This window comes from Protopterus annectens, chromosome 7.part0 (genome assembly GCF_019279795.1).
Source record: "Protopterus annectens isolate FY-2018-M chromosome 7.part0, PAN1.0, whole genome shotgun sequence".
In the NCBI taxonomy this organism is placed as follows: Eukaryota; Metazoa; Chordata; order Ceratodontiformes; family Protopteridae; genus Protopterus; species Protopterus annectens.
This window is the reverse complement of record NC_056739.1, coordinates 1,775,938,011-1,775,953,810: the sequence shown is the minus strand read 5'-3', so window position 1 is coordinate 1,775,953,810 and position 15,800 is coordinate 1,775,938,011. Positions and strand designations below refer to the sequence as shown.

Genomic DNA, 15,800 nt, shown 5'->3' with positions numbered 1-15,800 from the left:
ATTCTGCATAAGCAGTGGGGTCATCAGGGTGGAAAAGACTATAGAATTCAATCGGGTTATCTGTCAGTTTAAGTAGATTAGCCATTGCATAATCTCTGAATACCATGGTATTGAGAGATGTTTCAGGCTTCAAGAGGATCTTTAGCCTGTCCAGTTTGCTAAGGAAACATAGTTCTTTGATTTTTTTTTTTTTTTTTTTTTTTTTTTTTAGTAAAGCAGTAAGGTCTTTCTTATTGGGTATGGTGCTTGGAGAGGTACATTCCAAATGGTGCATTGTAGTCTGTGATTGGCCTGATGAGAGAACAGACAGGGTTTTTGAGATTGTTGTACCAGGAAGATATACCTTTGGCAGTTGACTGGACAAGGAAGAAGGATTTTCTAAATATAACTGATCTATATTGTTCATTGTCATTGAAGGTACCCCAATCTCAGATGACTTTGTCATTTTTAAGCATGGTTCTGTTTATGTAGAAATCAAAAGGATAGCATTAGCATTGATTACTAATGGCAACTTCATGAAACTTTTTTGCATTAAGCTTAAAGCCATGATCAGTACAGTAAGTGTTTCCTATGGGAAGCCCTCCTTGGGGAATGTAATTGTCCATGTTAATAATTACAAAATTACATAGCAATAAAATACAGTTAATAATAACACCCAATGATTATAATGTTTTGTGTACAGCGAGACACAAAGTAATAAAATACCAGGATTTGCAAGCAGAAGCAAGAACAATGTAGAAAAAAAAAGATACCCAGATAGTTCAGATACTCATAGGTGCAACAGGACTAATAAAAGGTATTTATTATCCTATTAAATATGCTATCAATATGTATAACCCCATGTGAACTGCAGGAGGAGGCAATTCTGGGCACATTGTGGGTGCTGAGAAAAGCACTGTTGACTGACATCTAAGACTGAAACAATACTAATTTCATGAAGTCTAATCCTACCCTGACTTAGGAATGAGGTCTATTACTGTCATGGAATTAGAAACCCAAAACACTTGGAGAAATTAGACCAGCACAGCAGCACCCATTTTACAATCACCAGCAAGCCAGGATAGCTATAGACTGGCATCTACTTTCACATCAGAGAAGTAGATGCTGGAGCGGAAGGGAACCAAGACAAGTTTGTTTGACATACTAGTGATGCACCTTTTAGATAAGACGGTACCAGCTCTTACTGTCTGTGTTTGATCAGAGAGCTAGTTTGTAGTCCAATGGTAATACATGGAATTCTGTTTAGGCTATTAGTCATTCCACCATGGGTCATATCAAAGGTTACAGCAAGATCCTGATAGGTCACTTGGACAAAATAGATTTTGTAGATGGTTTCTACTACATTTTCAAAGAAATCAACCAGACTAAGGAGACAGCATCTGCTTTACAACCCTGAATTGATTAGGATTGGGGGGTTTGCAGGTCTTATTTTTTTTAAATATTTCAGCCTGTAAGGAAGAAAGCACATTTTTACTGTGTATTTTTGTTATTCATACTTGTCAACCATCGGCTGTCAGGAACTTGATTGATGCATCCCATTTGTATTACCTGGCTTGCCAGTCACAAGAAGCCCTTATCTGGGCAGCCATTAAGACTTTTACTTGCTCTAGCTCCCCTATCCTATGGCAGCCTTGAAAATAGGTGAACCATAATGCCAATCCTTGGATATGCCTGCATCTGTGCATGTTCTTTTCCCATCCATAATTTTGACATACTGTTTGATGGATACACGTCCTGGACTTTCCTCGTACTGCTGCTTTTTGTCTGGTTTCAGCCAGTTGTCAGCAGTGTAGGTGACTGAGCAGCCTCTCTCCCTAGAGGGGTGAGCTGATGGCAATATCCCCTTCCCACCATGCATGGCTGATTCTTCCAGTGCTAGGGTTACAAGTTGAAACTGGGTTGCCCCCTGCTCAGTGGCCAAAAATGTGTTTTCTGCATTTGGTATATTTGGTATAAGCACTGTCACCTGGTATTCAGGCTTATTTTGTCTAAACCCTATACCCTTTTTTTATTGAGTGTGTGTGTGTGTGTGTGTGTGTGTGTGTGTGTGTGTGTGTGTGTGTGTGTGTGTGTGTGTGTGTGTGTGTGTGTGTGTGTGTGTGTGTGTATGTGTATGTGTATGTGTGTATGCGTGTGTGTGTATGTGTGTGTATGTGTGTGCACGCCTGGGCTTCCTAAGGTTTAGTCACATATTAACAGGTTTCTTTATCTGTCAGTATTGTTCACTATGCTATGGTGGGGTTGCTTTTCTTCTTTCCATATTTCTTTCCCTGTATTTGACAGTGCTCTGTTTTAACATCCATATAATAATCTAAATGAGGACAACACTTGGAAGATTTGTACCTCCTTTATGACAGACAGGATTTAAGACAGCAAATGGTCTTAAGATTTTCTTCTTTTGGTCAGTAACAGTACATAGCTAGAGTTACCACCTTTTCAAATGCCCAATCTGGGACATTTTTGATACAAATGTCAGATTTTGCTGGCCAAAACATACCCATGGCCAGTACAAAGGACAGAACTTCACTTTTTTGCATAAATAAAAGCTTATTCTTGCAGCATTTTAGTTGCTTATTCTGTTTCTTATAACATTTAGGTGTTACAGATACATAGTAACTGCTTTATGCAACTATTACATAAAATATATGAAATAAAATATATGAAATAATTTTGTCCTAAAATCTCAGGACATTTGCCATTTTTACAATTTTTTGGCAGGACACAACTGCCCAAAAAGAGACTGCCCCTCGCAAAGTGGGACAGGTGGTAACCCTATACATAGCATTTAATTTGTAGTCTTACTGAAGCATCCCATTAAACTCTTTGTTTGTGGGTGGAATACCAAAATTATTATTTGTTTAACTTACAGCATTCATCACACAGCTGCCATCACCTGAAACATAAAAGGGTGTCTCTTGATCTGCATAGATATTGTTAGATATCCTAATCTGGCTACATAGTAATGCTAGTTCTCTAGCAGTGGCCTTAGCATAGTCTGTTTGTAAGGGAATGGCTTCTCTTGTTTGGTATCATAATTTAGGATAAGTAATATAGACTGATGTCCCCAGCAGACTTGGGTAAAGGCCCCATTTGTCTGTAGTTATCACTTGAGATGGTGGTTTTGTTATTGGCATAGACATTTGTAGGACACTGTTGTGTTATGGAAAAGTCCATAGGTGCTTCAGGTAGGATGCATGTCATTTGCACTGCAGTTCAGACCTCTTTCCAAAAGAAGCTTTTCAGTACCTTTTCCTTTATCTTCTTGACTCCAATATGATTACCGAACACATGGCTGTGTGTTGTTTTCAGTACTTGGCTCCTATATGTTTGCACTACCAAGAGATGTTTTGCAACCCTTCATTTATTTTAGTTAATCTATAAACTTAATTTTAAGTTATTTTAAAATAAGGGAAAATAAGAGTGTTGCCTGGCTTCTTAGGTATACCATTAACTGAATAAACTTTCACCTGAGCTGAAAACAAGATTAGGTTTCTCCCACTGAGCGGATGAAGCAGACTGAATAGCCTCTCAACCCCACAGGAGTGAGCTGATGGCACCATCCCCCTCCCACTATCCATGGCTAACTTCAGCAGTGCCAGAGTAACTAGTTGATACCGGGTTGTCTGGGCTTCACTTTGGCCTTTAATCTCTGTGTCACAAAGCCAGAAAACATACCTTTATTATTTTACTGATAAACTCCTTTATCTCCTGCTTTATCAGTAGGCCAGTCATGGCAGGATCCCCCTTCCTCCATCTCCTCATCACATATAGATCCATCCTTCTTCCCTAATGCAGCTTTCATCCAGCACCTGTGACTGTTTCTGTCTGTCTTGGAGAGCTCTCATTATAAGTGGTAGAAGGGAAAACATATCCTACTCGGCTCACTTTTTTACCTTCTGTTTGCTCATATATTGCTGTGAGTCTCTGGTGCCATATATCTTTAAAGTAAGGAAAACAGCTGACATTATTATTTGATGTTCCAACCCATTTTCATCCTGTACACATTATATGACCTTCTAGTACCCAAGTTTAACTGAAAGTTGGGCTGTAGGGCAGTTTTCCCTATCTCCTTGCATGAAAATTACAGTCACTTTTTTCTGTAGTCAAGTAGGCCTTTGATGACAGGCTTTGTTTAAACAAGAGTCACTATATTTACAGAGTCTAAGATGGCCTGTAGAGATGTTCCATTTACTGACTTTATGTCATTTTCCAGTGACATATGATTCACATTGTCCTATATAACATCATATTCAGTATCAAAAATTGTTTTCCCTATTAATATCATGCATAGTACTGTAAATTTGTCTGTTAGTTTTATTTACATGGTATTTATAAGGTCCTGTTTTTGATAGCAAGTCCTGCATGCATTTTATATTTCATTACATTTTAATTCCTGAGAGAGAGAAACATTATCTGCACTCCATGTACTGGAAATTCTTGATCTAGTTCAGGGTTACACATCTCTAGTTCTATTTTATTTTAAACATCTTTCCCACACAAAGCACAGGCTTTCCAATTCTTTGAGTACAATTATTTGAGGCAAGTGATTCTGATAGACATTCAGCGTTGTAGCAGACTATCTCATCCATTTCCAGACCACTTTTCTACAAAAGTTTTCATATGTAAGAAATCCAATAATCAACTAGCCAATTTATTCTCTGGTAGAAGGTACGTCTTGACCAGATATAGTACAGCATGTAACTCAGATCATGTGGGCATTTTTACAGAAAAGGCAAATAAATAGAAATGCTGAGCTCATAGCATGCTCATTACCATAGGATAAAATAGTATTTTCATATTCATTTTCTGGTAATTAGTTGCAAAGTTAAGTGGTAGTTTCATAGTTTCATAGTATAGTACTAGGCTATCTGCCCTGGGGCATTTGTAAGCCTAGCCATAGTGATGTGGCTTTTGCCACCCCATGAAATGGTACAAAAAATGTACAGAATAAATTTAGAATACTGTGCCTCTGTCTAGTAGTGACACAATGAAGGTCCCCTTATATAATAGAATTAGTTTACTGTGCCCCTGTCTAGCAGTGACACAGATGTGACCCCTGGGGTAAACTTACGATCTCCCATCCACTCATCAAGATTTCTCTTGAAGAGAGTCAGTGAGGGGCTTTGCCTAATACGAACTGGGATCTTGTTCCAAAGCATGGGAAGCCTCTGGGTTATGAATCCATCCCTCCAGCATGTCCTATTCATACTTGTACCGAGGTTTAAGTCTTTAGCTCTCGTGGTCCTGATGGATTTGGATTTTTTGAGGTGGAGCATGTCCATCAGATCCTGATTGGACATGGCCTTGTACGTCAGGCAGAGATCACCTCTGAGCAGGCGGTATGCAAATGAATAGAGCTGAAGTTTCTTTAGTCTGGCAGAATAAGACATATGTTGGAGACCCTTGATCCTTTGGTGAGGTACTTTTGTGGTCTCTCCAGCTGTTACAAATGCCGGGTGAGGTACATACCAAATGGGGCATTGTACTCAATCATGGGTCTGATGAGGGAGGAGTATAGGGGTACAATGACATCCTTGCATCTGGATGTGAATCCCTTCATGATGAGGTGTGCAAGGTAGAATGTTTTTCTAACCACTTTGGCAACGTGGGTGTCAAATGAGAGGTCGCTGTCGACTTGGGTCCCTAGGTCTCTGATTACTTTTTCCGTACTCAGTGGGTTGCTGTCTATGTGATAATTTGTGGGTACTTTGTTTTTCCCAAAGGGGATGACTATACATTTTTTGGCATTTAGTTTAAGGCCGTGACTCCAGCACCAGTTGTCCGTTTTTGTGAGGCCTTTTTGTAGGATGTATGTGTCCGCTGGTGTATCAACTATGGCACCTAGTTTGCAGTCATCTGCGAACTTTGTCAGCCACAGCCCTCCCATGTTTGCTTTAACATCTGAGAAATAAATGCCGAACAAGAGGGGTCCCAGGACAGACCCCTGTGGGACACCACTTGTGACTGGCTTTGAGTCTAACATTGCTTCAGCGATTTTAACTTTATGGGTTCTGTCCTTTAGCCAGGTTGCAACCCATCTAGTGACATAATGGTTTACTTTTAAGCTGATGAGCTTATCTATGATGCCTGAGTGGGGTATTGTGTCGAAGGCCTTAGTCAAGTCCAGGTAGGCTGTATGGACTGCTTTGCCCTCATCAATGGCTCTAGTGACTGTTTCAAAAAAGTCAACCAGGTTCAAAAGGCAGATCCAGAAATACATTCTAAGGTTTTCCATTGAGAAACAGAATTACCAAGATGGCTCACACAGCTGCTGGCCACTTTATTCTACATAGTAGAAGATTAACAGGTATGCTTCAATAGTGTTAACTGGCATCATTTTCTGTAAAACATGAATGGCTAGTGTTATCCATGTCCCTTAGGAGCAACCAAGTAAATAGTTGTTTTGGACAAAACAGACAGAGGTAGTCTGAGCGGGTCTATATTATGTGATCGAATGATTAGGTGATCAAACACCTAAACATTGACCACGTAATATTGAAAGGAAAAAACAGCAAACGGCCTTGGCCGTTCACTGCATTTTGCCATTTTCTCCACTGTGGAGCAATCTCAGAGTTGGTATATTTAGTTGGGGGGGGGTGGAGGGCACAGCCCCCCATGTCAGGCGGTGTGGGGGTGTGAAGACCCCCACTTAGTTTGGTTGCAAAGTTATTTTTCTTTTATGGCTGACTGTAACATTTCCTGGTGGTGTTCTTTATTTTGCATTTCGATATTACGTGGTCGATGTTTAGGTGTTCGATCACCTAATCATTCGATCTTGTAATATAGACCCATCTGAGCTACCCTTAACCCCAGATACACTGTTGATGTACTGCTTGGTGGGCACATGGCCCGGTATTTTCTGCTATTTCAGTGTAATACTTAGCTTCTACCTGATATCAAAAGTGCAATGGGTGGGGTCACCTCCTTTCTCAATGCTGTATAAACTAATATCAATACATTTTTAGGACAGGACATCAGTCCACTGTTGATGGATTTTTGCCAATTTGAGAAGGATGTCTTGTTTCTCTTGCAAGATTTTGCATCAGGATCTTAAAAGAGTTATTTTGTGTTGCAGTGATTGCTGCAATGGTGTAAACAGGTGTCACCATGTGTGCCAGAATACCAGCATTCCTTACCAATGTGGCAGAACACTCTGTCTCAGGTTGTTAGCTCAGAATACACACCAAACATTATGAGAAACAGTGCACTAGGACAAATCTGTGAAACAGCAAAAATGCCTTGGTTATTCGCACAATATTTAACTCAAAACTTAATTTGAAAGTTACTTTATGTGAGTAGTAGAAACAGAAAGGAGACCCTTTAAAGTATCTCAGTACAGAAATGTGACTTCAATTTATTCATTCTAAAACAGTGTACAAGCCTGCTTCCTTTAGATCCAAAAACTTTCATTCACATTCATAAACCTTTTTCTATATTGTTTTGTAAAAATTCAAAGGCAAAATACCTTCACTTTCCAAACAGAGCAAGTTTTCTTATTTTGGCTTTATCAAAGACACAGATAGTCTTGTTTTAACTTTCTGCTGAGATTTGCATTTAAAGTGTTTTCATAGGATCATACGATCATAGGAAGTTACTAGGTTATTGGCCCTGAGGCCCTTATACACCTAGCCAAGAATTTAGCCCATGTTCCAACAGCACCCTATGCCACTATCAGCAGGGACATAGGTGGAATCCCAGGGGTGTATTTTCTGTTCCCCATCCAGTTATCCAGTTTGCACCTAAAAAGGTTTAATGAGGTACTCTGCTTTACATTTTGTCATGTTTATGTGATTTACTTTTTCACCACTGTACGTACTCTAGGGAGTGCCAATTAGGATTTTCATCCTAAATGCAAACATTTTTGTTAAAGCTACACACAAAAAAAAAAAAAAAAAAAAGAGCAAAGACAAAAGACCTTTGAAATGTATTTTTCACACACTACTGTCACTGAGGAGTAAGGTCATCCTTCTACCTCAATGACACCAACCAGGGAAAAAACATAGGAAGTGACTAGACTTTAATGGACGTCTGCTGTGCATGCACAGGCATTTTGTCCATTAAAGCTTAGGGAGCCATGCATGATATGACATCATTGGGCCATGATTTAAAAAAAGTTTACATAACTATTTATTGAAACAACTACTTAAATAAATACTGATCCTGACAATATGCATCATGGCATTTAGCTCACCAGATGCAGCAATGCAGTAACCAAATGTAACAAAACACTTTAACTGAAGTGTTATAAAATTATTCTACCCTTTATCAGCTCTAACAGGCCCACAGGATAAGACACGATCTTCTGCATTTAGCCTTCAGATAGCTTCATCCTGTCAACTATTTTTGATCCTTGGCCAGAATAAGCATTTTACTGTCTCTGCCCCCACCACAGTATACAAAACACACAAAAGTAGGCATGCAGATATATAAATAGACAGTACACATAGATAGGTATATAGATAGATAAATAGATAGACAGATAGATAGGTGTAGGTGCACACACCCATATGGGTCCACTTTGAAATACCAAAGTAGAAAAAGAAACACGTCAAGTACAAAACACCAAACTCACAAAATGTCAAGCCCTCACAAGGCGGACATGGAGAGATATAAAGCATTTAATAAATAGTTTACAAATAACTCAGTCAATAACAGTAAACACTCAAATATAACACTCAAATCAGTTTTTTTGGGAAAGACAAATGCAACAGCTACATCTCCAGCCTTACAGTTACTTAAGGTTGTAAAACCTCAGAGGCAAGTGAAATAGCTGGTTTCAGTTTAAATCCAACTATTTTTTTCTTTTTTTCTGAGGTTGCATAATCTAATAAGTAGAATAACTAAGTTGCAAGGGGACATGGATGTACAGCCTCCTTTTTTGGGTTGCAAAGGGATTGCCCATGCAGGAAGTTAAATATCCTTGCATTGTGTGTAAAAATATAGGCGTTCAAAAATTAAGTAAAATACTAACAGGTAGAGAAGAGGATCATTTTGTAACATCTGAAATATCAAGTGTTGAGTAAGCAAGCATGCTTACTTTAACTTATTGGATGCCATATCTTAATACTTGTGCAACCCAGTATGTGGAATAGATAGAGTAGATAGAAGACTGCTGAGAAAATGAAGACACTTTTGGGCATATTATACAAGATACAAATGATCCTGTGAATAAGCGTCATTTTCAAGCTTTACTGTGTGGCTGTTTGAAGCAGTCATTACTTTCCTTGCATTATAAAACTCTAGTTCTGAGAAACCGCCAGCACAGAAAATACTTACATAGTTTACAGCAGTGGCATCCAACCCTTCTGTGTCAGCAAGCCATGTGAGCATCCTCATACTAGTTTGAGGGCTTGCAAACTGTGGTAATCAACTACACCTGCTCCAAACACACCCTCATCCACAAAATAACATGATGAATGCAGGGATGGTTAAATAATAAAACAATCTGAAACCAATTTATTACAACTGTGGTGAAAGAAGTGCAAACCCTGTCATTAATGAACATAAGACAAAAGAGGAAAAACAAAGCTTGATAATGTTAGTAATGTCACTAGGAGTATATGGATTTGACAAACAGCTTAAGCAAGAGTCACTACATGAAAACAAAATCTCTGTATTTGAAAATCATTAAAAATATTATAATATTCTGCCATAAGAATACAACAGAGCTGGCAGTGGCTTGGGTATTGGTTAACTCTGCTGCTTGTTCACTTAGTACATGGAGGAAGAAGAAACATAAATCATACCAAATGAGTTATTATCAGAACGAGATGAAAGCTTGCACATCTTAAAAAGCCATTTGACTATACTGAGGACATGGAAGAGCAATAGCATAATAGGCTGGATAAAAACATATGCAAGCTCCTGGTGTATACACTTTTGCCATACATTGTGCTTTGTGCATTCTTTAACACAGAAAACTATATTCCAGTTCACTAACAAACAACAAATCATCATCAGTGATGTTTATAGTGTGACAGTGATGTTTATATTGTGTGGCAGCACTAATAGATGGCAGGCATGCCCTATCATCTAAACACCTCTTTAACTGAATATGTTATAATTGGATTTGGCAGACAATAAGGCCAGAGAGCTGTTGATTATCCACAGCTGTTCTTTAGCAGTTCTAGCAGTCTACATTACTTTCTAATTTGCTTATGTAAACATCTAAACAAATATCAGTACAAAAGGTTGATATCTTGTAAAAGTATTTTAATTTGTTAGTTAATTATGGCAACTTTACCATGTGTCTGTTTGCTGAAAAAGTCTTTGATCACCCTAGCTTTACTACCTTCTTTTGGTCTGTAATCAGATGGCACTTAACATCAGCTTATTTTTCTACAAGAAATCTTGGGAAGAAATATATAACATGGCCAATGATGTAGTACATAGGTTCATAGGTTTATACTAGACTAAAGACCAATGGAGTCTTTATAAGCCTAGCTGTGCAACCCAATGCTGTTTTGTCTCGGAGTTCCTTGGATACCTATGTGATGGGGTATGTTAGTAAAGAGAGATAAGGGTTATGGGGGGTATGTTAGTTGGGAATTAATTTACTTGCTGTTGACCTCTGTTCATCAGAGCCTTGGGGGCCAGACGAGGGGTGAATTTACAGTTTCTCTTCCAGTGATAAAAGTTTCTTTTGTATAAGGTCACTGATGAACTTTCCTTTATGTAGCTGGCGAGCTTATTTTATAAAGTGGAAATCCTTTTAGACATGTATTGGTCCCTCCAGTAGGATTCTATTTATGTCACAGGCAAACTTCAGGTCCTTAGATCTAGTGTTTCTCATACTTTGTTGTGAAGATGTGCAAGAGATCTGTCAGACCTGGATCTCAGGATGCCTTATATGCTAGGGATAGATTGCCTCTCAGTAACCTGTACAATACCGAATTTAGAGGGAGGAACTTAAGGCAATCTGTGTAGGACAGGGTATTCACACCCTGGATTCTCCCAGGTGAGCAGCCTTTGAGGGCATTCCAGCTGTTGAAAGTGCCTGGTTAGGTACATTCAAAAAAGGGCATTGTACTTAATGATGGGTCTGATAAGTGCTGAGTAGAATGCTGCTATTACTTCCTTGGACCTGGATGCAATACCCTTGATTATGACTTGGGCAACATAAAATTATTTTCTTACTATCTTGGCTACATGTTGGTCGAACAGCAGATTATCTTTACATATGTTCCCAGATCCATAACTATCTTCAAGAATGTCCTTGTTGATCATTTCCATGATAATTCATTCCATGGCTTTGTGTATTAGAGTTGTCAGACTGATGGATCTGTAGTTCCTGGGGTCAGTTGAAGCCCTCCATTCACCCAGCATGTAACCTGTTTTGAGGCTGTAGTTGAAGCATTGCTCAAGTTGTCCTATTAAATCATGTTGTAGGCTATTGAGGAGGCAACTAGGGATATTGTCTGTACCCATTGAATCAGTGTTTTGGCTTTAGTGAGTGCTTCCAGGACCTGCTCCCTGTTGATAGTTGGGAAGATAGTCTATATGTTATTGCACTACAGTAAACTACTTACAAAATAATCTGTTCCTCTTAAATTGTTCTTTATAAGAGCCTGCTGGTTTTTGTAAATTCAAATGCTGACTCAAGATTATTTAGTCTTACAAATCATTGTAATGTTTTACAGCATATTGTTAAGCCCATATTGCCCTTTATTTATTTTATTTACATTTCTGCCTTTGTTGGTCTATTTAATCTCATTAGGCTAATGGCCTCTTTTCAGGGGAGACTGAGGTGATATTTTTACTACTAGGGGAAATTTAGTCAGGTTATTGGGGAATGTCCACTAAGCTTTTCTTTTACATCCATCTCAGCTGCAACCAACTCAAGCAGATGTTACTTAACCATCAGTTCAAGTAGATGGGGCCTCGGTTTGACATATCATTCACAGGACCCCCTAGTGTTCTAATCGGGTGTCAGCAACTTGAAAATTAATCTAATCACCTGGAGAGAAATATGCTGTAATATTCTTAATCAGAAATTTGCTGTATTTTTGATTGATCCAGGTGTGTCTCTATATTTTATGCATAGCCATTTTCTTTGTGCATATTTAATAACAGAATAAAGAATGGTGCTAAGTAAACCCACTGTATGTCTGTGCATGTTTTCTGTTACTTATGTTAGTGCATAAAGTCTGAATAATTGTATTATGCACTCAAGAAAAATTACATAAGACTGCTCCTTGCTTGTGTTTAGATAATGACTGCTTCCAGGGGTATAGACAGGAGTTTTTTGGAACTGCACGCCAAGCTTCAGAATGTAAACTCATCCCCCACTCTTACTGCAAAGGGTATGGGCATGAAATGTAAAACAGGTAACTTATGGTCTACTGTCTAGTACATTGTGATGAACAGTTCATTTTTTAATGAATGTAAGAAGTTCATGGGCAACTTGGAGTACAAACCACTGTTTGGCTGTTTGGCTTACAAAAAGAGGGTGAGACAGCACCTGGGTTAATGTAATGGTAAAAAAAGTTATGGAGATGTAAAACTATTACAGATCATTTCAACTACATTTAATCCAGCCATCCATCCTCAACCCCTTTTTCCCATTTTGTACACCCCCCCATGTACATTTAATCTATTGGTAGAGATGTAATTACGCAATTGTTTTATTCAGTTTCTACTGCTAGTCACATTTAGCACTTTTCTTCTTGTAAGGCTGGTTTTATATGTTTCCTTTCACAGAGCTATACAGAATGCCTGCATGTTCCTTAATCACATGCTGAAAAACAGGGCAGGCTATGAGCAGCTGGCAAAAAAACTAAAGCAGCTGGAATTAAACATGAGCACAGGCCGAAAGTGTAAGTATTTCTTTTCAAAATGCATGCGATAAACAAACATAAGGGTAGATTTATAGTATCAAAATGTTGTTATGCTGCCTTGTAATTTACTCTTTCTCCTCTCAGCAATAAAAGGATGATGCCTCAATGTAAAATTAATATTACATAGTAAAGGCACTCAGCCATGGTCATAGCTGGAATTGCACCTTATCATGTAGCAGAGTACCAAAGCCAGGAATTTTATTTATTTAATTTATTTATTGCAGTATGATAAATGGGTAAGTGGGCTGGTCCACAAAAAAAAAAAAATAGCGGGGTGTCTTTGTAGACGCTGGTATGTTGCAAAGGCCATGATGTTAGATATGGCTGGGTTTACTAATAATTTGTTACTATGGATCTATTTGCAGAGAGAGAGCTGAATGTCATTGGAATTTTTGCCGGATTCAAGTATCAGGAGGTAGTTTGCATACATTACTGTGTTAAGTCTTGGGAGGTCAAATATGAAAAGTGAAAATAGAAGGGATCCTAATAAAGAGCTTTGTGGTACCCCTGTATGCAGTGGACGAAGTTTAGAAGTTGCAGAATTATGGTAAACTGAACATTTTTTCTAGTGTTTGCTTATTTAGGGGAAGTATTTATCAAAGGTATGTGACTGTCAGCACTGAAAGAGTATTCTAAATCTCTGGATGGATGGAAGGATGGATAGATGGATGGACAGAGAACTAGATGTATAGATGCTACAGGCAAATTGTGGTGCAGTTTATCCACAGTGCACTACCACCTCCAGTTTATCTTATGTCGTAAATGAAGTAGTGTTGACCAAAAGGAACAGTTGTGACACAAGACATTCATATTGCAGTATGTATATACATATATATATATATATATATATATATATATATATATACATACATATATATATATATATATATATATATATATATATATATATATTGGCCTACTTTGTTTGGTTGAAAACACATTAGGTTGAAATTCACTTCGCTAAATAAACTTGACTAAAAGCTCACTTCACTGAAAACTCATTAGGTCGAAACTCATTTAGTCAAAAGTTATATATGGCCTTTTCCCCACTGTAGTGCAATCCTGGAGTTAGAATATAAAGTAAGGGGGGGTGGGGGCACAGCCCCCCACATTGGGGGATGTGGGGGGCATAACCCCCCCACATAGTTTGACTTTATAGTGTCATGTGGAAAGAGTAGTTCATTGCACTTGTTAATATACATGTCTATGGTTTAAAACATTTAAAATAGGTGGGGGGATACACCCCCCAATGTGTGGTGGGCTGTGCCCTCCACCCCCCCTTACTTTATATTCTAACTCCAAGATCGCACTATAGTGGGGTAAAGGCCATATATTACTTTTGACGTAATGAGTTTTAACCAAATGAGTTTTCAGTGAAGTGACCTTTCAGTCAAGCATGCTTAGTGAAGTCAGTTTCAGCCAAATGTGTTTTCGAACAAAGTAGACCCATATATATATATATATATATATATATATATATATATATATATATATATATATATATATATATATATATATATATATATATATATATATCTATATATATATATATATCTGCTAATAAATTATGACATAAACTGTAAGTAACTCAGTACAGCTCACAGACCATTAGATTTCAGGAACCTGTGGTTGTGTACAGTGAGCAAGTAGGCAAGTTAATATTCTTATATATTTATGTATTCAATTTGGTAACCAGGATATAGCATTGATCCAAATGGACCTATTCCACTGTCAGCTCAGACAAATATAAATCCATCCATGCATCCACAATCTCTTTTTCCCATTTTTTCACATGGAGTTGGGGGTGTCACTTCAACAATGACAATCATCTAGAGCCATGGTTTGCACCCTCGGGTGGCTATCCCTGCCACTGTAGTTCTTCCACACCACACATTCGCAAGCACACTCACACCTATGGCCAATTTAGAGTGTGCAATCCACCTACTGCATCTCTTTGGAATATGGGAGGAAGCCAGAGCACCTGGAGGAAACACAATTTCGAACACATGCAGACTCCACACAGAAGGTACCCCAGCTGAGAATTGAACTTGAGATTCTCTTACTGTGTGGTGACAATACTATTCACTGTGCCAGTGTGCTACCCGCCCCCCGGACAAATATAAATGAAAGTAGATATGCAAGTTAACAAGAAGTGTTATGAATACAAACAAAATGTTATGCGGAGACAGCAATGATTCAGTAACAGTAGTAATATATGATTCAGTAACAGTATTAATATATGATTCAGTAACAGTAGTAATATATGATTCAGTAACAGTAGTAATATAAAGGATTATGATCAGGTTGCCGATCATAACCCGCTGATTATGTGTTCGAGACATGGACGCCAAAAAAATCATCTTGAGAGTGAAGCCTGGGTTTGTGATCAGTGAAATGGTCATAATTCTTTGTAGTGCATGGAACTTTACCTGCTCCAAGTACTAGTACTTCTAAAGGAAAAAAATCGATAAATGTTTTCCCGGCTTTCAAAGACATAAAACACTCAGCGAGCTCTGTCAGAGAGAGATAATGTAATATAGTGCATTATGTTTACACTTACCTCAATACCTCTCAACTTTTTATATTTTCACAGGACATCCAGATTATTGCTTCATATTTTTGGTCCGTTCCTCAAAAAATATTTGGTTTTCAGACAAACCAAATAAATGATGACATGCATTTGAGTTTCAGCATTCACATTCTTCAGATCATGCAGGCAAACACACATCCTGTTATTCTAACAACTCCCTTTTTTTTTCTTACAGGACGTTATGGACATATTAAGGGTATGGACAGCAGGCAGAAACAAATGTTTTGTTCTGCCACTGTCACTTCTTAGTCAGCACAGGCAGATTTTACAGCCTGGTGTGAGACCTGACCTTAAAACTTTAGCAGGATGTGCGTAACATTTGTTAAGGTTAGGTCACATGCCATTCTGACGCTTAACTGGTTTGTCTTTTCCCA

The 15,800-nt window shown here is 38.2% G+C and overlaps 1 protein-coding gene across 2 annotated transcripts in view; it reads left to right on the top strand.

Moving 5' to 3' along the window:
• The window catches only part of PEX11A (peroxisomal biogenesis factor 11 alpha), a 139,315-nt gene that overhangs the window by 92,121 nt on the left and 31,394 nt on the right, over positions 1 to 15,800 (top strand). For both annotated transcript variants that reach the window (XM_044078309.1, XM_044078308.1), the window contains exon 2: positions 12,700 to 12,815. In XM_044078309.1, coding sequence (XP_043934244.1) covers positions 12,719 to 12,815 — 97 coding nt within the window. In that variant the 5' untranslated portion in view covers positions 12,700 to 12,718. The remainder of the gene's footprint in view (positions 1 to 12,699; positions 12,816 to 15,800) is intronic.